The 23,860-nt window shown below is 44.1% G+C and overlaps 1 protein-coding gene across 3 annotated transcripts in view; it reads right to left on the bottom strand.

Annotated features, from left to right (window-relative positions):
• Window positions 1–22,896, bottom strand: part of SUCNR1 (succinate receptor 1) — a 41,648-nt gene extending 18,752 nt beyond the window's left edge. The window contains exons 1-2 of one of the 3 annotated variants that reach the window (XM_030495436.1): window positions 22,788–22,896; window positions 16,997–20,563 (exon numbers count right to left, since the gene is read on the bottom strand). In XM_030495436.1, coding sequence (XP_030351296.1) covers window positions 19,613–20,563; window positions 22,788–22,877 — 1,041 coding nt within the window. In that variant the 5' untranslated portion in view covers window positions 22,878–22,896 and the 3' untranslated portion in view covers window positions 16,997–19,612. Of the gene's footprint in view, window positions 1–16,996; window positions 20,564–21,537; window positions 22,606–22,787 lie in introns of those variants that run through there. The other 2 variants (XM_030495437.1, XR_003992717.1) reach the window with 2 other exon arrangements.
• Between the last annotated feature and the right edge of the window lie 964 nt (window positions 22,897–23,860).

The raw sequence follows: 23,860 nt of genomic DNA, 5'->3' as shown, positions 1-23,860 counted from the left end.
ACTCCCTTAGAAAGACCCTCTCTCTTGTCTTCCCCTTCCAGCCTCTCCACACCAGAGCCAGAATGCTCAGCATCAAACAGGAATGTCCCAGCATCTGATCTCCTGATTTTGGTCCAGGCAGTAGATTAGTTACCAGTAGTTTCCTGCTCAGCAGTCCCCAGGGATCAGCAGTCTAGGCTGCAGCTCCAGCATCAAACAGGCCAAATTCTTCACTTAAGAAAGAACCCAGTGACTGGCTCAGCTGCACTTTTAAGAAAACCACAAAGAAAAAAATCCAGAGAGTCCAGGTAGGCAATAAGGGAGAGAGAAAAAAAGAACCACCAAAAAACCAACCAAAAAACCAACCAAACAAACAAACAAAAAAAACCCCAAACGACCACACCACACCAAAAATCATTCTCATTATTCCATTTCAGTTTTCAGATCAATGACCCATCAAAGCACTTTCTTCAAATGTATATATTAGCCAGAACCCTTTGCTATATAAGAGCTATAGGGGAAAGAGGGTCTGGTGTATGGGTCTGACCTGGGAGGCACCGAGCACCCTTTGCCCCCACAGCAGCAGCTGCTGCACCCCAAACCTCCTGGACTGGGTTTGCCAGAGCAGCACCCGAGGTGTCCCATGTGGGTCTACATGCACTAAGGACTTGAGGGCTGTGCCTGTACTTAGTAAATCCCCAAAGGCTTGCAGACTGGTGCGTTTCACATTATTTCAGTGAAGATTTGCTGCCCTCTCGCAGGCTGCAGGACTCACCGAGCAGACACAGCCTCTGACAGAGGCAGCACGGCAATCTGTTTTCCCAACACATCAGGCAGCGCAGAGCTCAAATGCAGCACAAAGCCTCAGCACAGCCTGCTGATATCTTTTAAAGGTGCCGTCCTGCAGTCCCTCCCAGCACCTCTGTTTTCCTTGCACAAAAGATGTTGAAGTTTTCCGGGAGTACTCCCTGCAGAAGTGCTCCTCTCACCTCCCCTCCCGGCAGAGCTGGGCCAGGAACAGGCACCTTGTGCTAGGAATGACATTCCACTGCACGGAAGCTCCAGCCTCCAGGACCCCAGGACAGTACCCAGCTGCTGCTGGAGGACCTCTGCAGGAGGAAAACCTTCCATGTTCTCTCTCTCAGCTGCCTGTGCAAGCATTCAAATGAAACCTTAAAAAAAACCACTACAAGGCACCTTCAAAAACATGGGTGTTAATATGCAAACTAATGCTAAGCTGATGTTACAACCATTATAAGATCAACAGCTGGTGTTTTCATGACATTCAGCTCCATTTTCACAGGGAATTATTTCCCGCTGTCTTTATATTCATGTCCAAAAGCCCAATGGAACTGGAGACACCTTTACGGGAATTTGCATGAGGAAAGCTTAAAGTCACTAAAAATAATCTTAAGGAGTAACATGCAAATCATACTCAGCCATGAGTGTGGCTATACTATAAACCTCCATTTTGACCTCATAGCATAACTCCTTAAATATTTAAGCACCCAACAGCATCGCATACAAGGTTACCCACATTTCCTATGCCATACCTTCAAGTTACTTCAGCACAAAGTTGCACCTCCCATGCTGCAGTGCTCTCTCCCCTTGTGCAAGCACAGACCACGCTGCCAGGTTTTTGTTCAGTCCACAAGCCAAAGTGGAGCTTCACAAGGACCTGCCACCCAGAACCATGGGATGGAGATGCCTCCACCAGCACAGGTGCTGCTCTGTTGAGGACAACCATCCTGGGTGCAACAGCTGCTCTCATGTCATGGTTTCCACAACCACTGGAGAAAAAGCTTTTCTGCAGCACATATGGTCAAACCAGGGCAATGCCAGCCTGCCTGAGCCAGGCTTAATGTGAGGCTTTAATGCCAGGCCTATCCCCTCGGTGCAGAAGTCAAGTGGAGGAGTGTTGTTGACCACCAGGAGAAAGGCACCATGAAATAAGCAAAACCAAGCTCTTCAAGATATATCGAAACTTGGGCAACTAAATGTGTTGGTTTTAATTTCACAATGACCTCCCTAAAATACACAGAAATTAACTAAAAGGAGATAAAATCAAATAGGCACTGAAAATAGATTGCTTATATTGGGAAAAGGTTATTTCCCTGTGACAGAACTATAAACACCATCCTCAGAGAAAGCAGCATTGCTTAGGGTAGTCAATACCTAAATAATTCCCTGCAAATATACTGGTTTTGAAATACACAACAGAATACAATTTCTCCACACACCATAAAGAAAAATACTTTTAGGATGATAAAGCACTTCCGCTCCACTCAAAAATACGTAATTAGATATAAAATTATGGTGATTAAACCTCATACATAAGCTTTTTAATTCAGGCCTGTATAGAAATGTACTATAACAGGATAATGTTTGTTTTTACTGGCTGCTACTCACCCTGGAGAAATCACCAGCCATTGTGCTCCTCCAGAAGGAGGATTTCCTCTAGTAAACCTGCCAGTAAAATACAATCAGGCATCCTGATAGCTTTATTTGGTTCGAAGAATGGTAAACTTGTAAAGTGCCAGAAGCTATTCAATAGAAAAAGATTAGATGTGAGCAGCCCAAGGTTCATCATTTAAAGCCATGTCAGTTTGAGACTTTCCATTAGCTGATTAGAAGAGACAAGATGCAGGGGGTTGTTTGTTAGTTTGAAGGGGGGGGGAGGGCGGAAAAGAGAAAGTCCAAGGTTTTTTTAAAGCTAGCTTTCATCAGCTACCATTACAAGGATGGAGAAAGCACACCTGAACTATTCACATATTTTGAGTTACTTACATGATCCCCAGAGGACAGAGGTGCAGCGCAGCACAGGCCCCACATGCAAATCCGTGGCAGATCGGCTCCCCACTGGTGACTTGGGTAAGTTTGCTCTTCATACTTTCATTTACATGGGATATTTCTGAGTATTTTTACTTGTAAACCAGCTTTATGGGATAGTATTTTTGCATATTATCTCCCATTTGCTATATCTGCAAAAATGTATGTTATGAGGAAAGTGAGACCTTACAGAAGCTTACTGGTTAGAATAAATATGTGGAGTATGCACCAGGGACCTGTTGCTGGAAAAGCAGAAGGAAGGAATATACCATATCAAACTACACTTATTTCTAATTTCATACTAAATTTAATACCAATATGCGTATTAAAATAGTAGTTTCCACTGCAGGACATTCAGTGCGTAATTTTGTACTAAGAAATTCTAAACTTGTCTAAAAAACTTTAATAGCTTCCCAATGCTTAGCATGCAGCCATACGCTTTGCAGTGTAGAATGCTATTAAATCCCTCTGAAAATACCTCAGCAAATCACTAGTAATTATACTTGAGATGACTAAGTAGCAACCCAATAAGTTGGATACCATGCCATTACATGTTAATACTCCTTATTAAAGAAATCCATCTGAGAAGAAACCAGTGAACAGCGTTATTGATCAGCAGCATAGTAACCACTAATAAGGAAAACTTGAAGCTGCAACCCAAAGGGCCTACTGTATGATTATAAGCAATTTCACCTGCTGTATCATTACAGGAAATTTGGTGCTGGTTTGAATTAAAACCCTGTTCACCAGTACCTTGGCTCCTGCCTTCACTTCCCACTGACATGGCATTTAACCTACTCCTGCACATAACACAGCATCAAGCAGACAAAGGGCAGAGGCTCATGGCCCCAGGACCCTCAGTCCTGCCTGGAGTGGGAGAAAGGACAGGGACCTTTTTTTGCCTGCTCACTTTCACAAAAGTTTTCAACATCTTTGCGAATTTAGCCTAAGTTATAATGCAGTGGGGAAGGATAAGGATGAGGTGTGTCAGCAACTAAAGTGGGGCACAAAGGCCCTAGAAATGCTGGTTGATGCCTATCTTACCTGACAGCTCCTGAACTGCAGAGTGATACTGACTGTCCCTTAACAGTCTGAAACAAGGATCTGAACCCTCAATCTGCAGTTGAAGTATATGACATGTATTTTCCTTATCCCATTCTATCCATTTGCCATCTGTTCAGGGATCTCCTCTGCTTCATTACTGTTGCTGTCATGTTTTCATGGTCACAAGGTAGTCTTGACAAAACATGCGAACACACACAGACACATCCCAACCATCAGAGCCTACCGACAGGAAAACTTGCCTTTAAAATGTTTGATTTCCTCAGTCTCAGCTGCTCACATGCACTGATTTTGGCTGGAATAGAGTTAATTTTCTTCACGGTAGCTCACGGTGTTTTGGATTTGCACTGAAAACAGTGTTTAATAACACAGGGATGTTAGTTTCTGCTGAACAGCGCCTTACATAGAGTCAAGGCCTTTTCTTGCTCCTCAACCCACCCTACCAGCAAGTAAGCTGGGGTATATAAGAAGCTGGGGGAGGACACAGTCAAGACAGCTGACCCCAACTAACCAAAGGAATCTTCCATACCATGTGGCATCATGCTTAGCATGTAAACTAGGGAAAGAAGAAAGGGGGTGAAGTTCAGAGTGATGACATTTGTCTTCCCAAGTAACTGATCTACATAATGGATCCCTGCTTTCCTGAAGATGGCCAAACATCTGCCTGACCTGAAGTGGTGAATAAATTCCTTGGTTTGCTTTGCTGGCAGGTGTGGCTTTTGCTTTACCTGTTAAACTGTGTTTGTCACCTCAACCCATGAATTTTCTCAGTTTTACCCTTCCGATTCTCTCTCCGTCCCACCACAGGGGGAAGTGAGTGAGCAGCTGTGTGGGGCTTGGTTGTCAGCTGAGGTTAAAACACAAACATCACACAAACAGGAATATTGCTCATGCTCAGATGCTCACATATATATTTTCAGTCAGGGGTTTCTATCCTGATACCTTGTCTCAGTTTTACTTTAAAATTTCTCAGTTTTACTTTAGAATTTCATCATCTTCAAATTCAGTTTATTGAAGATGGCAAATTTTCCCACTTCCTGACCTCGGTGGCAGACAAGCCCAGCAAACCCAATTTGTGTGCCATAGACTTCCCCCATTTTTCAAATGTTTCACAAACTCAGGATAAACCTGTGTGGGTTAGTATACATCACAAGCAAGTTAAATGGGTACTAAACCCACACTTCCCTGGAAGCTTACATCTGACACGCTGCAAGGGTCACTGCTGGCACACAAGCGAAGCCATTTATGAGATCTGTGCTTCAGCCCTTGGCTCTCCTTCCCACAGTCCCATGCACATCCTCATCCCAGGGAAGCAGATCCTCCTGTCAAGCTCAAGGGAAAATGCTGTCTAGAATTAAAAAAGGCAAGTGTTAAGCTTAAAAGCACACTGAACATCACCCACCCTCCACTCAAATGAATAATTTTAAATACTTAAATGTTTCCCGGAATAGATTATTTTTAAAGTGATTCCTCAAAGTAAGTCCATGCAAATAGATACTCCTTTCTACTCTCTTTCTCTGCATCCATGACAGCATCTTTCCAAGAAACTGTCATCTCACAGCCCCTCAGTTCATGTCACAGATTCTTATTACAGACGTCACTTTCCAGTAGACTTTATTACAGTTTCTGTGTCCCCTCCCAGGCACAGGCAAGACATTTTGGTCCTGTGATCCCAGATCTGAAGAGGACCTCAACAAGGCTGGGGAGGAGGACACACAGCAACTTGCAAACCTCAAGGCATTATCTGTTACACAGTGGCTACAAGCAAGGAGGCATGAACGCAGCTGAGAAGCGGCCAGCAGGGAAACTGATGCTGGCATCAAGAGAACTGCATGCAAGGTCAACAACAGCATTGCTGCTCCAGCAGTCATGGTTTTCCTTAAACCTGTGCAGGTACACCACATGTATGTAATAAAGTGAACCTTACTTCATCATATTCTCAGATACTTACTGGGACATGCCCCAATAAGCAAAAGCCAATGTTTTAAAATAAACAGCTGACACATCACTAAAAAGAAAAGAAAGATCAATAGCCAAGGATGTTCCTAAACATCATCAGATGATAAATCATGGAAAAGACAACACATAAACAGAATAACATTTAATTTCCTGAGCATTTGCAGCCAAAACTTACTTGAGTTCAGTTTTACACCCAAGACTTGCATCCTGAGCACAAAAAGCTGCTTCTACCAGTACCACCCAGGCACTGTTTTGCCAAGTACTCTTCTAACAAAGGTAAAAGGCAGCATGACACTGAAATAGCCTCAAAATATATATGTGTATAAACATTTTGTATTGTCAAATTCACATTGTCGTCAAACCCCAGACAAGTTTCTTTGGCACCAGCTCACTCTACACCAGTTTCTGGATTTGCTTCAGGATGCCATAACTGTGGTTTCCTCTTGCAGCCACTCCATACCAGTGGCCCCCTTCCTCCCTGCAATAGCAGTGTCCAAAAGCCATGCGTCAACAGCCAGTGCGATTATGCTAAGCGCTGCCAACCACTGTCTCCAGCCCTGGGCAGCGCAGGCACAGCACTGGCAGCCTGGATGTCTACTGCCACCCCACAGAGCTGCTCCATGCCTTGATGCACAGCACCCTGCTGCACACACTGCTCCAGAACCCAGCTGTGCATGGAGCCCAGGCACCGCTAGCAGAACTGCAGCACCTGCTGCGTTTTCCTGGATGCTGTCAGTTGCACCTTTCTAGGGCAACTCATTCCCACATGCAGCCTGGCAGGGGAGTGGAGCTAGCTTCTCTACAATGTTTACATCTTGGAAGGAATAAATCTCTAAAATCTTAGTTTGTATTAAATACAATAATATAATATTGTAATATAATACAATAAAAGAAACAGCAGATTTCAGCATCCTACTCTGCACAAAACAGCCTTGACTCTTCAACAAGTACTTAAGCATTTTTTCCTTCCAAAATGAAGACTGGAGAAACCTGTACTGAACAAAACATTACAAGTTTACGTCATCCTCACCCTTATTACAAAGGGTTCTAATTTTCAAAGAAAAAAGTACTTTTGGTGCCCTTTCAACACAATTCAATATTACATCTTTTACATTCCCAAAAGCTGCACTTACACAGCCATTCCAGCTTTCTCCAGAAAAGCCAAGTAATCAGCACATACCAATCTCTTTGCTGAACTTCAGAAGTTTCTTATTGTCAACGTGTGTAACTCAAATCTGGTTCCGAGGAATTACAGTAACTTCTAGCTTTAGCTTTTTCAGCTCTCAGCATCACATGTAGACAGCATTGTACAAGTTAGCAGGTTAAGAATTTCAGTGTGCCATTAGAGAACAAAGAGTGGTTTCTGTTCTGTTGATATAAAATAACAACACAGGACAGTAGCAAGATTTAGATTATCTTAGCTTTTTCAGAAAGCAATGAAAGCAGAGGCCAAGCACTCCTTCCAGGGCTTCTTCACTTCTATTTGCAGCATGGCTGTTTCAGTACATGTTGAGCTGCTGCTTCTGCTTGGCAGAAACCAAACCGTTGCCATTGCAACACTGCTTCCTCCAGCTTCACTTCTGAGCCCAAAGAGCTCTAGGTCTAATCAAAGATTTACACAAGGCAAGCATATGTAGGTAGAATCAAGAGAAAAGCCCAAAAGCAAATACTAACAACCTGCCAGCTTATGAAGAAGTGTTTGTGTTTGCGTATTTCTTTACCAACAGAGATGTTAACAGCAACCAAGAGTTTGAAAAGGCTGCAAGCAGAACAATACCTATTTAGTCACATCATCCTCATCAGGCACTTCGACAGATTTTGTGGCTAGATGTAGTGACAGAATTATACAGCATTTGAACTGCTGCTGGGTCTGACCAGTAAAATTATTCCTTAAACACCATTCTTCTTGCCACCCTCGCATGAAAGCATCCCATCAGGGACACCAGCCCAGGGATGCTGCACCCAGGCTCATTTTCGTGGCACATGTGAGGGCAGCATGACCAGCAGAGCTGAATCTCCCAGCGCAGGGTGGGACAGGTGGCATATGTGCCAGAACAGCATTGCTGATCTTCCTCACTTGAGTTCCACTGCTGGAAGGGGCATACCACTTAGCAGAGACCATCAGACTCCAATCCTTTTCATCCTCTGCATGGAAGCTTCATTTAAAGTTAGTTAATGTTTTTATGTAGCATTGGAAGATTAATGGATTTATGGTTTCCGCCATATTTGCCTCAGATGACATTAAGGAGAGCATGCCTTTGAAGGAACAGCCTAAGCTAACACACAGGACTGGTGCAGCAAAGTATGACTCAGCCAGCAATGCATATCTGCAGAAGACCATGGGCCCTGTATACCAACCCTGCTTTCGCTTCTGTGTGCTACATTTCACAACCCTTCTGCTGGCATCTTAGTAAAGGCCTGTTCCCTTTCGCATTGCTGCATGAATGCTGAATATGTATTTCTGTTACTAGATAGGCCAAACTGGGTCACTTCATTTCTCTATAGTAACTCATACTTCCATCTGATGAGTGACACCACATCAACAACAACATACAAAAATCATAGACTCACAGAATGGTTTGGGTAGGAAGGGACCTTAGAGGTCATCTAGTTCCAACCTCCCTGCCATGGGTAGGGATACCTTTCACTAGACCAGGCTGCTCAAAGGCCCATCCAACCTGGCCTCAAACACTTCCAGGGGTGGAGCAGCCACAACTTCTCTGGGCAACCTGCTCCAGTTGATCTCACCACCATCATAGTGAAGAATTCCTTCCTGATATCTAATCTAAATGTACTCTCCATTTAAAGCCATTCCCTCTTGTCCTATCCCTACATGCCCTTGTAAAAAGTCCCTCTCCAGCCTTCTTGTTGGCTCCCGAAGTACTGGAAGGATGGAAAATGCTCATATAAGCTTTGCCTCTGCAGCAGATCATCTAACAAGACTTTCTCAAGAAATGCCACATTCAGCACTAAAATCTTTTGCTGCACTTTATTATTTAGTTAGGAAAAGACACTTGAGAAACGTAATCTCATCCTCACCTTTTCAGGTGGCTCTTTCCTCATGCACCCTTGCCTCAGCGCTTTGGGTACTCCCACCCATAGCTTGCAAGCAGCATCAGTTTGGAGATCCTTGTGCAGGCAGGCAGATAGCATCATAGTTCCTATTTAATCTCCACGGAGCTGCCACACCCTCTGACAGGGAGCCCGGGGCTCCGGGGCCAGGCAGGATTCATCCCCTCATCCAGCTCATTAGCATGGCTGGCTGCCCCCAGCCCTGCACCCAGGTAGTGGGATGCTCCTCAGCCCCAGCACTTTTTCCCCTGGCTGGGTAAGTTCCAGAACAGCACCTGAAGCATATTGCCTCCAGTAGCTTGGAAAGCTGGGCTGCAAGAGGCATAGTCTTCAGCTTTCCCATCAGAAAGAAGGAATCAAGATGACAGCAGGTGGGATGTGTTGTCTGCTTCTCAGCAGCACTCACCAAAGCAAAGCAGGTCTCCAGGAAGGAAAAAGAATTCATCAGACCAAGCCTTAGAATAGTTGAGAGTGCAGAATTTTTTTTAAAAGTCAGAATGCAAGCAGCTGAATTGCTTTCAGTTATCAAATGACTTGATAACTGATTTCAACTGGAAGGTTATTCATGAGATTTTCCATACTGTGGTTCTTGGGTGACTACATCAGGAAGTGAACTAAGAACGCAGGAATGGACAACATGAGTCAAAAGCAGCAGTTAAATCTTTAGCTTCACTTATTCAGATCAGAATCAAGATGGAAAAGTAAAAAGAATTAAGGCAAGTCTAACAGCCACTTTGCCCACAACATCAGCCACCTACAGTGTCCTGTCCTCAGGGTGTTTATGCCTTTAGGTCAGGCCCCCCTGTTGCTGATCACTTGATAAAGCTGCTTTGAAGAAATGTGTAAATATGTAAGCATTTAAGTATGTGTTTTACTGCACACTTCAGATGTCTCCATAGACCTTGGGGGTACTCTTGGGGTGATAACTAAACAAAGAACTGCATTTGGCTGGCTTACGGACTCTCTTGAAGAGTTAAGTTCCTCCTGGGCTTTGGGAAGGTTATTTACCTTAAATATTTTTAGAACATGAAGTTGAAAACAAACAAAAGTCGGCTGAATTAATGTCTCTATCGTTATCAGTATCAGTAGGTAAAAATCTGAAGATGCCCAGCTCTACCAGCTACACTGTCAGGAATACACTGGTGGACTCCATGCAGAAGGGTGCCAACATGTTATGATTGGAGCCTGGCATACACACTGCACAGCTACAGGGGGACTGGGGGGTAGAGAGCTCATTTCAAGGTTCCAGGGCTTCTTCTGATTGCCAGAAGCCAGCCTTCACATGGCACAGCACTAAATCCACAGCCACTGTGGTAGCCTGTGGGCAATCCTGTTCTTCTGGAAAGCTGTTCTGATAAATAATTATTAAAATAATGCAGACAGAAGCTGCTTTGGCCTGGAGAACTGCCAGATTGCTGGCGGGGAATGGAACAGCATTCCTGTCCCCAGTGCAGGTGTGTGCCAGGGAGCAGGACTGCCTCCTGCCTGGGTCGTGACAGGGGAAGAGGCAATGGGCACAAAGGCAAATCCTGGAAACTCCCTCTAAACGTCAGAAAAAACTTTGTAGGACATCCTGGGTATTCCAAGCTGCAGAATAGCTGAGGTTTGCTTGGGTTTTGAATTAATAAAAAGTACACTCGTGCATTTTTCAGCCCCCTGCTCTGATGATATGTGTGTTTGAGGCCAGTTACTATTTCCCTCAACAGACAGGTCCTGCTGCTGCAGCTCCTTCCTCTAAAACCAGGCATCTCCTGGAAAGCAACTTTCCCTCTTTCAGACTGATATATCAGGTGCCTAAAATCTTGTGCATTTGACTGGGAAAGCAGCTGGTTCGACTCAGAGCACAGCTCTGCACCCCGGAGAGCTGAGAGTGCGCAATGCTGCGACGCGACCCCTTGCTGTACCCAGCACTGCTGATCACAAGGAACATTTATTTTTAGATCGCTTACCACCACTAAAACATACTTGGACTGGCTTCAGTCTGACTCACACTGAATTCCTGTTCTTCTGGAGGCCAAGTTTTCTGTCCCCACCCAAAATGGGGAAACATAAACCAAAATGAAACCAAATAAACCCCAGCTGGACCTGAACCAAAACCCAGTGCACAAATGTCCAGCCCTTACCGGTGCTGGTCCCGCATCCCGAGAGGGGCATGAGATGGCTAGGATGGGATGGCACAGGAAGGCACTCTGGCTGGTGTCAGTGTTGGTTCATGCCCGCAGCCCATCACACTTCTCCCTTGCCTGTGCCCTGGCTCAGCCCTGCTTAGCCCGGCCTGGGTGAAATACAGCCCTCCGGAGAGGTTATGTTTTGGTTTGGTTTTTAATTAAACTCTGTTTGTATACTACTCAGGAATAGAAGAATTCAGCAGAGAGGAGCATGCACACATAACTTTAACATAGTTTTTTTATCTTAATGCCACCTGGGCCATGCAAAACAAAGCCAAAAGCCTGCAAGGGGCGACAGAGTTGGAAGCACCATGACACCCAGGGCTGGGGGTGTATTGCTATTATCTTGGAATGGTTTTACAGAATTATGCATTTTGCATGTGAAGTGAGACGTGACCAGTTCATGCGCAGGCGCTGAGACCTGCCCATTGAAATCAAAACAGATACATCTGCATAGAGTAACTCCAGAGGGAAGAAAATAGTCCTCTTGGATATTAGCTGTTTGGGAAAGAAAATTTCATGTTTTACTAGCTGGATGCTACAGATTATTAATTCATTTTCAAGATAATTTCTGTAAGGAATCCTTTTTTATCACATTTTTACTATTTTTAATTACAAGACCAGAAGCACCATAGTAAAATATGTAATGAACAGAATTTTCACTAATTAGTTTAGGGAAATGGAAGTAGATGGGGATTTTAGAGGCTGCCACTAAATCAAAGGTACAAACCAGGATTATCTCAGAAGGGGAAAGGGACCAAAACCCAGCAGGTCTTAAAATCACTCAAGGTATCCAGGTTCTGTATATGAACTCCCAAGCTAAATAGAATGGCTTTTGTGAAGTCTAAGAGGAAAAAAGGGTAGGTCTACTGCAGCAGCATTAGAAATCAGAGCAGTGAGCTAAAGGGAGCCAGGGCAATAGCAGAGACGAGTATGCTGCTGCTGCTGCTGTGATATTCACCTTAGGCTAGGCAATGCCAGGAGCTGCAACTGTCACAATTTTGAATTGGGATTTGAAGGGATAAAATTTGTTATGTTAACCAATATCATCTAACCAGGTTAAAACCAGACTCAGAAATAGGGTTACTAAGAGATTATTAAACTTCATTTTTTCTCTTTGCCTTTGCTTTAAGCCCCCACAAGCTGCCGCAGTGCTGCCTCTCAGTCATGACATAGCATTGGAGGCCTTGGGTCTTGGGTGTGGGTTTTATATGGTCAAGTTTGAGCTGGGGCACAGGTTCATGCTTAGACCTGGCTCCCATAAAAGCAATTGCAAAGCTATGAGCTCTGGCGCATTGCAAAGGGTTTCTTACTCTGTGGCTGTACTTTATATCTGCAGCTTAATATGATCATTCCCATCTCTTCTCTACTCCAAGGTTTTCTAACAGCAGTGATGTTTATAGTATTAACATCCTCTACTAAATTTTCTTTCTAGAAGGAACTAGTCTGTACTGGTTGATATTTATAATTCATTGTCTTCTTCCATTCTGAACGGATTGGTTCTAAAGTTTAATTGTATAAATAACATGATTTTTATTTTGGCTATTTATCTTTGTATCTGTTTTATTCTAATTCTGCACATAGAGTGAAATCAGACTTGCCATTCACAGTTACTGGATATACTGGTCTGACCTTGCAGATATCTGCCTTGAGCAGGAGGAGGTTGGATTAGATGATGGATCTCCCGCAGTCCCTTATACCCTGAGTTATCCTATCATCGTATGATATTACATATATTTATATTATTAAATAGAAATATTTAATATTTAATATTTCTGGGATGAAATAACAGCTGGTCTTGGAACAAATGGTCACTAAATCTAAGTTCCTCATCCTACATCTTAGGTGGCCCATGAGTCCAACTGCTGGAGTACAGCATCTGCTGTGAAGACATTGAAATAGGGAAACCTTGAAAATAACAATACAAGACACAAAGTAACTGTCACCACAGTGGAATTTTGGCAAAAATATGTGACACAATGTCTGCCATGAGAAATCTCAGAAGATGTTTGTTTTACATACTGCCTGGATCTCTAAGTGCTGCAAACCTGTATAATAGGTAGTGCTGTGAAAGACAAGTTTTGAAAGCATTGGGATTTATAATCCTGAGCCTCAAAATGATTTTAGAGATTTCAGCTCACTGTTTGTAAACATAAATGTTACCTGCTGATGATTCCGTTATAGCTGAGACAGCCGCCTTTCAACTGGACACGAGGTTACCTGTGCCAATATTTCTGTGCTAGTATTAACCTTTGGGGTGCTTAAAAGTAAGAGCCCAACTCAACCCTTGACCAACCAGTCATGCATGCAAAGAGTGGTAAGGTGCTCTGTGTGGCTGAGGAAGGTGCCAGCTCTGAGGCTTGTCCTCCTCTTTGGGAAGGAAGCAAGTGCTTAGGGTGTTGTTTGCTTAGTCAGGGCATGCAAATATTTCTACCTTCTCATTCTACTGCTCCAAATCCCACTCATTTGTGGGAACCAAAAGCATGTTTTGGGTTGGATTTGCAGGATGTGGGTCCAGAGGGGAAATGAGGGGAACTGAGCCTGTGCCCAGCTAAGCCTGGCCAGGCTCACCCCACAGCCCTCAGACCCCATGCTGGAGCAGCAGTGCTCACCCCTGCTCCCCTGTTTGCACTTGATGCTATAGCTTCATGGGAATGTGCTGATGTGATTTTTTTAGTATTCTTGCAGTTTAATTGCATAGAAACAAAAGAAATCTTCATGGCTGCCAACCTGCTCCTGCTTAAGTTAGAGCTATTGCAGTCCTTCAAAACTTCAGCTAAATGAGTTAATAATCAATTTTCTAATTAGCTATCCTCTGTCTTATAAAATCTTCTGTGCCATGATATGATCAGTACACACAATAGAGAAATAATGGTATCACTATTATAAAAAAACAGTTGATATAATGTATGGGAGTTCTATTAAGTAGTGTTTGGCTCTCAGGTGCGCAGATATTAGTTTATAGCTTTGCACCTTTATATAATGGATATATGGTATATATTAACAGAAACAGCATATATTTAAAGATGATCATAGAATCATAGAACAGTTTGGGTTGGAAGGGACCTTAAAGATCATCCAGTTCCAACTCCCTGCCATAAGCAGGGACACCTTCCACTAGACCAGGTTGCTCAAAGCCCCGCCCAACCTGGCCTTAAATAACTCCAGAGATGGGACAGCCACAGCTTCTCTGGGCAATGCATTCCAGTGCCTCACCACCCTCACAGGAAAGAACTTCTTAATATCTAATCTGAGTCTCCCCTTTATCAGTTTAAAGCCATTCCCCTTTGTCCTGCCACTACAGGCCCTTGTAAAAGGTCCCTCTCCAGTTGTCTTTTCGGCCCCTTTAGGTACTGCTCTAAGGTCTCCCCAGAGTTTTCTCTTCCCCAGGCTGAACAACCCCAGCTGTCTTAGTCTGTTTCTATAGGAGAGGTGCTCCAGCCCTCTGAGCATCTTCGTGGCCTCCTCTGTACTCACCCCCACAGGTCCACGCCTTTATGTTGGGGACCCAGAGGTGAATGCAGCACTGCAGGTGGGGTTTCACGAGAGTGGAGTACAGGGGCAAGATCATCTCCTTCAGCCTTCTGGTCATGCTTCTTTTGGTGCAGCCCACAATACAGTTGGCTTTCTGGGCTGTGAGTACACACTGAAGCTGGCTTATGTTGAGCTTCTTCTAAATCAACACTGCTAAGTCCTACTCCTCAGGGATGCTCTCAATCCAGTCTCTGCCCATCCTGTAGTTGTGCTTGGGATTGCTCTAACCCAGGTGCAGGACTTTGCGCTTGGCCTTGTTAAACTTCATGAGGTTTGCACTGGCCCACCTGTCGAGCCTGTCAGGTCTCTCTGGATCCGATCCCTTCCATCCAGCACGTCAATCGTGCCACACAGCTTGGTGTCGTTAGCAAACTTGCTGAGGGTGCACTCCATCCCACTGTCCATGTCTCTACCAAAAATACTAAACAGTACTGGTCCCAATACTGGCTCCTGAGGAATGCCACTCATTGCTGGTCTCCACTTGGAATAAGCTGTTGACCACAACCCTTTAAGTGCAACCATCCAGCCAATTACTTATCCATCCAGTGGTCCATCTGTCAAATGCATGCTGATCCAGTTTAGAGACAAGGATGTAATGAGAGACAATATCAAATATTTTGCACAAGTCTAGGTAGGTGATGTCATATGATTACTTGCTTGGTACCAAGCCAACGGGGAATAGCCGTGTTGGTAAATGTGACACCGGTGTGTACACAGGGAGGTATCCTTAGTGACTCAATGCACTTAATAAGGAGCAAATGACCCTGCTTACCTCAATGGACACTGCAAAACAAATAATTGAACATATTAATCCATAAGAACTGTCACTACACATTGTTTATGAAGAAAAATCACCTCCTGGCCATTGATTGATCACCTGGACATGGAACGCCACATGCTGTACAGATGTGTCTGGTGGGGACAGGACAGCGGCATCCTGCATGCCCATGGCTCCAGCCTTATCACAGGGCTTGGAGTAGCCTTGTCCCAGCCTGGGCAGGTCAGCAGAACTGGACCCCAGCCAGACATCAGCAGGAGCAGGGCAGTGATCCTGGATGTTGTTGGGTCAGCAGTGCCTCATCTTCCAGCAAACTCTACCTTGAGGAGAACATCTTAACCCAGACTTTCCATGTATCAAAGCAACCTGAGCTTCTGCATGACTGTTTTCTGTGCTAAGAAAACAAAAAGCAAAACGGTAAGTTTCTTCCTGATTTATACGAAGAGCTTGGCATCACTTCTGTGGCAGTAACAGAACTACTGCTGATGCATGCAGATGGAAAAACCAGACCTTGCTATGGTAACATTGCAACAGGACTGTGTCCTCATCCCTCAGCTCCTCAGCTGTGGTGGCTTGTGCCTGCCTCAGAGCATCCAGTGCCCACCCATAGGCTGGAATGAGCTGGAGCGAGCATCAAGCAGGGTCAGCTGTGCTCCCCCAACAAGCCTTGCCCTCCTGTATACTCTGAAGAGTATGCAGACAATATCAAATATTTTGCACAAGTCTAGGTAGGTGATGTCATATGATTATTTGCTTGGTAGCCATGTTGGTAAATGAGATGTTTTTATTAAGATGTGTTTTCTAATGTCATTAAAAGTAGACTGTGGCTTACCATTCCAGATTCATACAGGCCTAATTAGGTAGATTCTTTCAAATTGTCAATGCAGATGCTCCGAGGAAAGCTGCCTGTCTTCTTCTGCCCTTCCACACACATAGCTGCTGGGGGAGGCTGAGCTGCCAGCACTGCATGAGCTGAGTATTGCACAATCTATTTTCTGGAAAGTGGCTAGCAAATGGAGATTTATCTTCTGCCTTCTCCTTCCTTCCTGCACTGCCTTCAACATGGGCCTGAACAAGCACCTGGCAGCCCCTTCTCCCCACTTCCCTATTTGCAGCCAAGATGTGGAGGCCGAGCTGCTGCTTGCACAACTTTGGGGTGTTGCCATCTCAGTGTCATGTGGAGGAAAAAAGTGATGGCTAGTACCAGGAAACTGCCCTGTGACATTAAAAGATAAAGAAGGATGTTTCCATACCCTATAAAGATAATGGCAATCACCAGAAGCAAAACACAGCCACCAAGAAGGAAATGCATGGGGCAAACCACCTGCAATGGGCATTGCCTCTGACAGGCCTGGGGTACTGGGAACCATGGTGAGCTTCTTGCCAAGGAGACACCTACATAAACCCAGGAACACTGCAGGGATTGCAAATTGAACCGAATAGGGTATTGCAGCATTAACAATATTCACCACTCCATTACTCCAATCTCATTATTAACTCTGCTAGGTGACCAGAAGGTGCAATCAGATGTGTCATGGAACCACAGGCATTGCATTTCATTTGGCAGATTCCTACGTGAAACACACATAACAAATCAGGCTAAACACAAAGTGAGTTTGTGTTAAAAAAGTAAAATTTCTCTTTTCACATTCTCTCTCAAGCCCAAGACGGATGGCAGCAGTCAAAGCAAATAGTCAGATGTAGGAGCTGACAACCACAAATCTCTAACGTGGGAAAAAAATTCAGTACATGGAGTGTACATGGCCTTTCCACTTCTATGGGACTGTGAGCATATTTTGAAAAAACAGAAACTACTCTTGTGCATCATATAAGCCCATTCACAAGAAAAAGAAGCCACTGAGCTGATACAGAAAAGCCCCAAATTGCTTAGTTTTAGAAAATAAACACTTCTTTGAAAAGTCCTGCTCTGTCCGCTACAAAAGGCGAAGAGGAGCCTACTGAAGGTGTTTCAGCTTAATATTTATTGCTGTATGGTACTTTCCCTGGAACAAAATTCCTCTTTAGTGAATTAGACACCAACTTTAAAATGGGAATATTTAACCTGCTTTTGGAAATTTTGCTCTTAGCTTCCTGTGTATTGGGATGAACATGTGCAGTATCACACCCAGCTGAATAATTGCCTTTTGGTGCTACATACAAAGGTCCTTACGAAACCAGGAGGTATTTATAACGTCAATTGCAGCCTTATCTGCCCCAGGCCACGCTGCCATAACACATATGATGGATCTTTTTTCCACCACTGACAGAGAGTGATTTAGTGATTTATGTGTAAAGATTTGTTACAAAGCAAACAGAAGGGAGAACATCAGGATTTACACACATTTCTTTCTGGTCAAAACTCTGATTGGCACTCCCCGACGTCCTCTCCCCACTGGCGCAGGCTGGCTGTTGTTTCCAGCCCCTCATCCTTGCTGTTCCAGCACAGGAACTGCTGCCAGCAGAAATGAAGTGATGGCTTTAGCCAGCAGCACTACTGGGGGATGGGACCAACCCTCCCATGGCAAACTTCTCAGGGAGCTGTGCTGGAGAGTCTCTTGTGATGCAACAGCAAGATCCTTCCCGCTGTATCACCAGGATCAGCAGCAGCAGCAGCATTACCCTGAGCTCGGAGGAATCCCCACGGAACCCCCCATGGGTGCTTGGGCATGGAACCATGAAACCCCAGAGCAACACTGACGTGGGTATTGCTGCAAGATACTTGCAGAGGGAAGCAGCTACTTTATCCCTCAAATCGAGCCAAATAAGTACTTTTGTTCACAGACTTTTAGGGTCTAACTGTTAACGGGAAAAAGGCTTCAATTCAATGGACATTAAAGAAAACAGCATATAAAACAAACCACTCAACACAAAGGAGGCTTTTTCTTTTTTCTTTTTCTTTTTTTTTTTTTTTTTTAAACAGGATGTGCAGGTTTTGGTCAGGCAGGTAGGTATCACTGACACAGTTAAGTGTGTTGCAGGTGAACAACACATCAGAAAGCAGAACTAAAGTTGTCTCTGATGAGACATTACGGGCGGTCCTTTCTCCACACCCAGGGGAAAAGGGAGCTCCTGGCAGTGCTCACCTTGTGCTTCACCAGAGGCTCCTCCAGTGCCTGCTGGAACGCAGGGGAGGAGAGGCCTGAGAGGGCTGCCCCTGCCCTGCTTGCACTGCTGCCCATGCTCTGCCCAGCCCACTCTCCGCTCTCAACAGGTCCTTCCACAGCCCAACCTTGTACGAGCTAATCACTTCATCCATCTCTGCACCCTTCAAATTTGAAGTCAGGTCAGCCAATTGTGCAGGATGTTAAGACAGATAACTGGTTCTTTATTAGCCCCATTTCATTATTGGAACCGTTAAAGTTAGAACTGCAAGGTCCAAATTCTGCTTCAGCTATACATTCTGCTCACGCTTGTAGATAATCACACTAAAGTTAAATAAGTTTATACTTTGAAAAGTGACTGCAAAAATTACTGTTGTCCCAGTGATATATGAAGGCAAATCTCAATTAAGAACTAAAATGATAGATTTTCTTATTTTCATTTCTGCAAGCTGTATCTAGCTTTAATATCAAAGTGTGAAAGTACCTATCCACACACACATGCCTATGCTGTCTCAGAGCTTCCATGAAGTGGTTGTAGAACCAGCAGCTGAACCTTACAGCTTTCTGCACTCCTCGCGCTTGTTACAAACAAAAATAGCAACCTAGTCACTGCCTCCCTTCTGCAATACCACCCAGCCCTTTGCATACCCTCCTTTTTTGCCACATCTGAGATGCCAACCCTTGCCAAATCAGCTGGAAAGGTAAATTTTCACAGTTATTTATTCTGAAAGGTAAACCTCCCAGGAGATGCAGAGTTTGCAAACATATTTTCTCTCTAAGAACTACCATGATGATCTTTTATTTACAGAATAAATAGGCCATAAGGTATTCTGCTATGAGAGCATGGTTTCCTGCTGTACTGATGTGAATAAGCATCACTTCTAATTTGCTCGAGTCAGATTAGCAGAAGGACATCTCCTGTCCAATAAGTTAACAAGTGCATTCAGAGAAACACAATCAGCTCACAAATGCTCTATAGCATAAAGTTATCTAAAAAAACCCAAAAAACCAAAAAACCCCCAACCAAAACACCCCCCCCCCCAAAAAAAAGGCACTGTACATTGGTGAATGCTGTCGCTAAGAGAGTTTCCTCTTTGCTGTCTCCCATTACAATAAGTCTCCTTATTCATTCATTTGCCAGTGGTTGTCAATCTGCTCAAGAGCTGCCTTATTTTTGCCATCAACATCTCTCTGAAGTGGTCCCCCATTAAGAAATAGAAAACAGGATTAATGGCACTATTTAAAAATGCAATAGGCCTTGTGATGACGTAAACAGCATTGATGACGCCCTGCGTGCACACAGAGACATTCAAGGCTGGTATTCGGGAAGCAAGTCGGACATTGCGCATTACATGATAGGGAGTAAAGAGCAATGAGAAGATAACCACTGTGAGGATGACTAAAGTGAGAGGTTTTTCAAGTGTCAGAAGAGAACTAAGTTGCTCGCTCCTGTTTTTAAGAAAAAGAACCATCTTCACATAGAAGCAGCACATAATCAAGAGAGGGATAAGGAACCCAAAGACAGTCAGGAACATGCTATAGATGAGGTTTTTCACAGGATCTCCAGAGCTTGCGTAATCAAGACACTTGTAATTATCAGCAGACATTGTAGCCTCCAGGAAATACATCAGAGGCAGCAGTTCCAGTATCACCCCGATCCATATGGCAGCAGACACAATAAGGGCCATTTTCCTCTTCTGTAGAAAATGTTCTCTGAAAGGGTATTTTATCAGCATGTATCGGTCAATACTGATAAGAGTGAGGAAAAGGATGCTGCTGTACAGGTTTGCATGCAGCAGGAATCTGTTGCTGCGGCACAGGATGCTGTCCTTTATCCATTGATCTCTGGAGTAGTTGTTCACAAGAATTGGAAGAGTACACAGAAATAATAAATCTGATAATGATAAATTGAACAGGTAGATGTTGCCACTTTTCCAGTTTTTCAGGCAGAAAATATAGCCGAACACAACGACGGTGTTTCCAATGAAGCCTAAAATGAACTCAAGGCTGTACAGGGTAGAAAGGTAATACTTTTCTAGGACTCTGTTCACCATCAAACAGTCACCTGTCTCGTTCACAGCCTGGAAAGTCAAAAGGGAAAAAAAAAAACAACCACCAGAAATTAGTAAAAGATCATTGGATAGCTTTTTTTACATTGTTGCTGTAATAGGTGAAGATAGTATGCTATTTCCTTATAGCTTATATGGTAAGTAGATACTTGAACTTGATGAATATCTGTTCTGCACACAAGATTTCTATTTTCAGCTATTGAACAGAGTTATGAAGCAATTTGAAAACATACCCAAGCAAAACCCTGTCGGGAGTTTGAAGTAAGAGCATCACATGAAGGCATCTGCCACAACATACCAACTACCACTTGGCCAAATCCTTGGCAGTACCAGAAGCTGGGAAAGTGAAACTCGCCTCTCACCACTTGCCACAAAGTAGGGATCAGACCTCCTGGTTTCTGCTCCGAGTCGTTAAGTCACTTTGTGACTATAAGCAAATGTCTTATAAGTCCTGTCACAGCCCTTGCTGGAAGTCAACAACCTCTCTGTTACTCAACTCTGGTCCCATGGTCTCCTCTTGTCACTATCACTAACACTTATCACTAAAGCAGAAGTCCACTTTCAAGACTGATAAAGGATGAACTCATCATCAGCAAAACAGCCACACTCTGAACAGCATTACCCGGAATTCATTAGGAAGTCAGGAGAGAATGCGTTTAGCAAATTATTGAAGCATTCATCATGCACTTTGTACAGTTTTTCTGGTAACTCAGTACCAGAATTGCACAGAAAGCACTGAGGATAAAGCGCGTACCCTATGCATCACAGCAGAGCACTTCCAAGCCATTCCTGCAGACACAGGCCATTTCTGCTCCTAGGGTTTTACGAGTCTCTTCTGTTTTCTACAAAATGACTTTCAGTAAGCGAAAGTTCAGTTATGACTGAATCCTTGTTGATTTGAAAGCAATTGTACTCAAGGGGACAGCACAGTCAAGCTCAGGATAAAATGTCTTTGAAGCCAAATTCACAAATTTTAAGCTACTTACGTTATTAGGTTCCTATGCAATGAGAGCACCACGCATGATTTCTTGAGTTGCAGCTCATCCCTTCTGCTAAGCCCTCAGCCGTTGTAGGACGGAGTGCCCCAAGCCCACCCCACAGACCAGCCAGAGGAGGAGAAACTGTTCCCTGCAGGGACAACGCTGAGCGCCAGGTTGGCAAATGCATGGCTGTTTGCAGGTGAGAGAGCTGCCAGCAGGGCTGCCAGCACCATGGCCACCCCTCCTGCGCTGCTATTTCATTTTCTCTTTGGCTCCAGACAAAGAGCTTCTCCTCCCTGCTTGAAAGTGAGTAGCGCAATCAGTATTCTTTAAGGAGCAAAGCTTTCTAAGAAGCTGCACCAAGTGTGAGTTTGCCTGAGGACAAGTTTTGCTTTCTTTCTAAAGGTTGGTTAAAAATTGCTTTCATGCTACAGGGAAAGAAATAGAGTAGGATCTCAAGTGCTCCCTCCTCTCCCCACTCAGGCAAAGATACTGGCACTCACCTACAGGGGAAGTGCAAGATAAAGAAAGCTTCTAGTGTCAGCCTTTGGTTAAAATATTAGCAAAACAAATAGAAAGCAGGGGAAAACAAAACGTTAGAAAAATGGGGTATAGATTAAAACTGAAATCAAGCCAAGTCTAAGCTCTGACAGAGCAGCAACATGACTGCCGCAAAATCTACTAAAGACAGTCTCCACAAATCATGAAATTGTTTTAAGTATTTCCAAACTTGTTCTGGTGTCTATAATTTGTTAATAGGTCTCTGCTCTCAAAGCACTGTATTTTATTTTAAAGGTAGATCATGAGACAGAATAAAGTACAGCATACATGAAACTTTATAAAGTTACATTCATCAAATATCTACACTTACACCACTTACGTATCTACACCAGAGGAGATAAAAAGGATATAGCCATGAAGGTTCACTCTGGTCGGATAAGCTCACAGGCAGCATGTAGCCTAACCCTGGCTGCTCAGGCTCTTGAAAGGAAACTCATCATTTTAGTGAGATTTTAGTTCCAGAAAACACTGTCCTAACATTAGCACTTTAAATACAAATAATATAAAATTACTGTATTGACAGATACATTGACTTTGGTAGTTGTTGGAAAAAGACTAATGGATCAATTATAAAGAAAGCAGTCAGGGTAAAACAATTAAAGGGTTCATTCAAAATGGTCCTGCTAGAGGAACAGTGGATTCTTCCAGAGAAGCCACAGTCCAACAGCCGGCTCACAGGCACAAGGACACCTTACCATTCCCAGGGCTGGGCACTGGCTCTCCGTCAGCACTCCCCAGACATGCCTTGGTGAGAATGCTGTGGTCCCTGGAGCGCAGCACAGCATTGCCGTCTAACCTAGTTTGCATATGCTCCAATCATTAATGAGTCAAGGCAAAGGAGAAATTTGTTTGGCTGAGCAGGACACAGAAGCAGTTTTTGTGGGAGGAACGTCCTGCAAAATATATGCTGAGTCAAGGAGAGAAGCAAACAAACACTTCCCCTTTGCAGAGACCTGTTTGGAAACTGCTCGGGGAGGACGGGTGGGCACTGCAGCTCTGCTCTCTGCTGCAGGGGCTGCAGTGTGCTGGAAGCATCTGCCAAACCTTGGGTTCTGGTCAACGATTTCTCGGGAAACACTCAAGCCTGGACGACATGCAGATCTCTCAGCAAGTCCCGGGCCAGCAGCCGGAGGCCCCCAGCTCCCACCCTGCCAAGCCAGTGTGGTGCAAAGCCCTTACCTTGTGTGGGCTGCAGCAGCCATCAAGGCGGGTATCTTCCCAGAGGTGTGAGGAGGGAGCAGGCACTGCTCTCCATCCCATGTTTTGAGATATTCCCAGAGGCTTCAGGAGGGCAAAGCTGGTGGCTCATTCCTGATTACATCCAGTCTTCTTCAACCACAGAAGAGTCTCTCCTACTAGTCTCAGAGATGAGTGCAACAGATGCAGCTGCTCAGTGACGTTCTATAGTTAGCAAATCAATTAAAACAACATATTAATTACATTAAAGCAGAGCGCTAAAAAAGAGCAGCACTTATTTTTCATATAGTTGACAACTTAACACTTCAAAGATGCTGGTTTATTCATCATTGCTATGTAATATTATCATGTTTTAACTTTGAGATGCTGCTATTGCAAAATGACTCTGCTCCACTGTGACTAATGCACCTGAATCAGCTTACAGAAGCTTAAAAATCGCTTCTTGGTTTCAAATTATACAGTGGTATTTTTATGCACGGTTTTGATTATATTTTTACCTGGACTACTATCTTTCACTGTTCAGAAGCCACAAGGTGCTCCATAAAAGATTAGGTTTCAGCTTTTTGAGGCA

Source organism: Strigops habroptila, chromosome 8 (assembly GCF_004027225.2).
Source record: "Strigops habroptila isolate Jane chromosome 8, bStrHab1.2.pri, whole genome shotgun sequence".
NCBI classification, from domain to species: domain Eukaryota; kingdom Metazoa; phylum Chordata; class Aves; order Psittaciformes; family Psittacidae; genus Strigops; species Strigops habroptila.
Note: the sequence above shows the minus strand (reverse complement) of the source record. Positions and strands in the feature narration are given on the sequence as shown.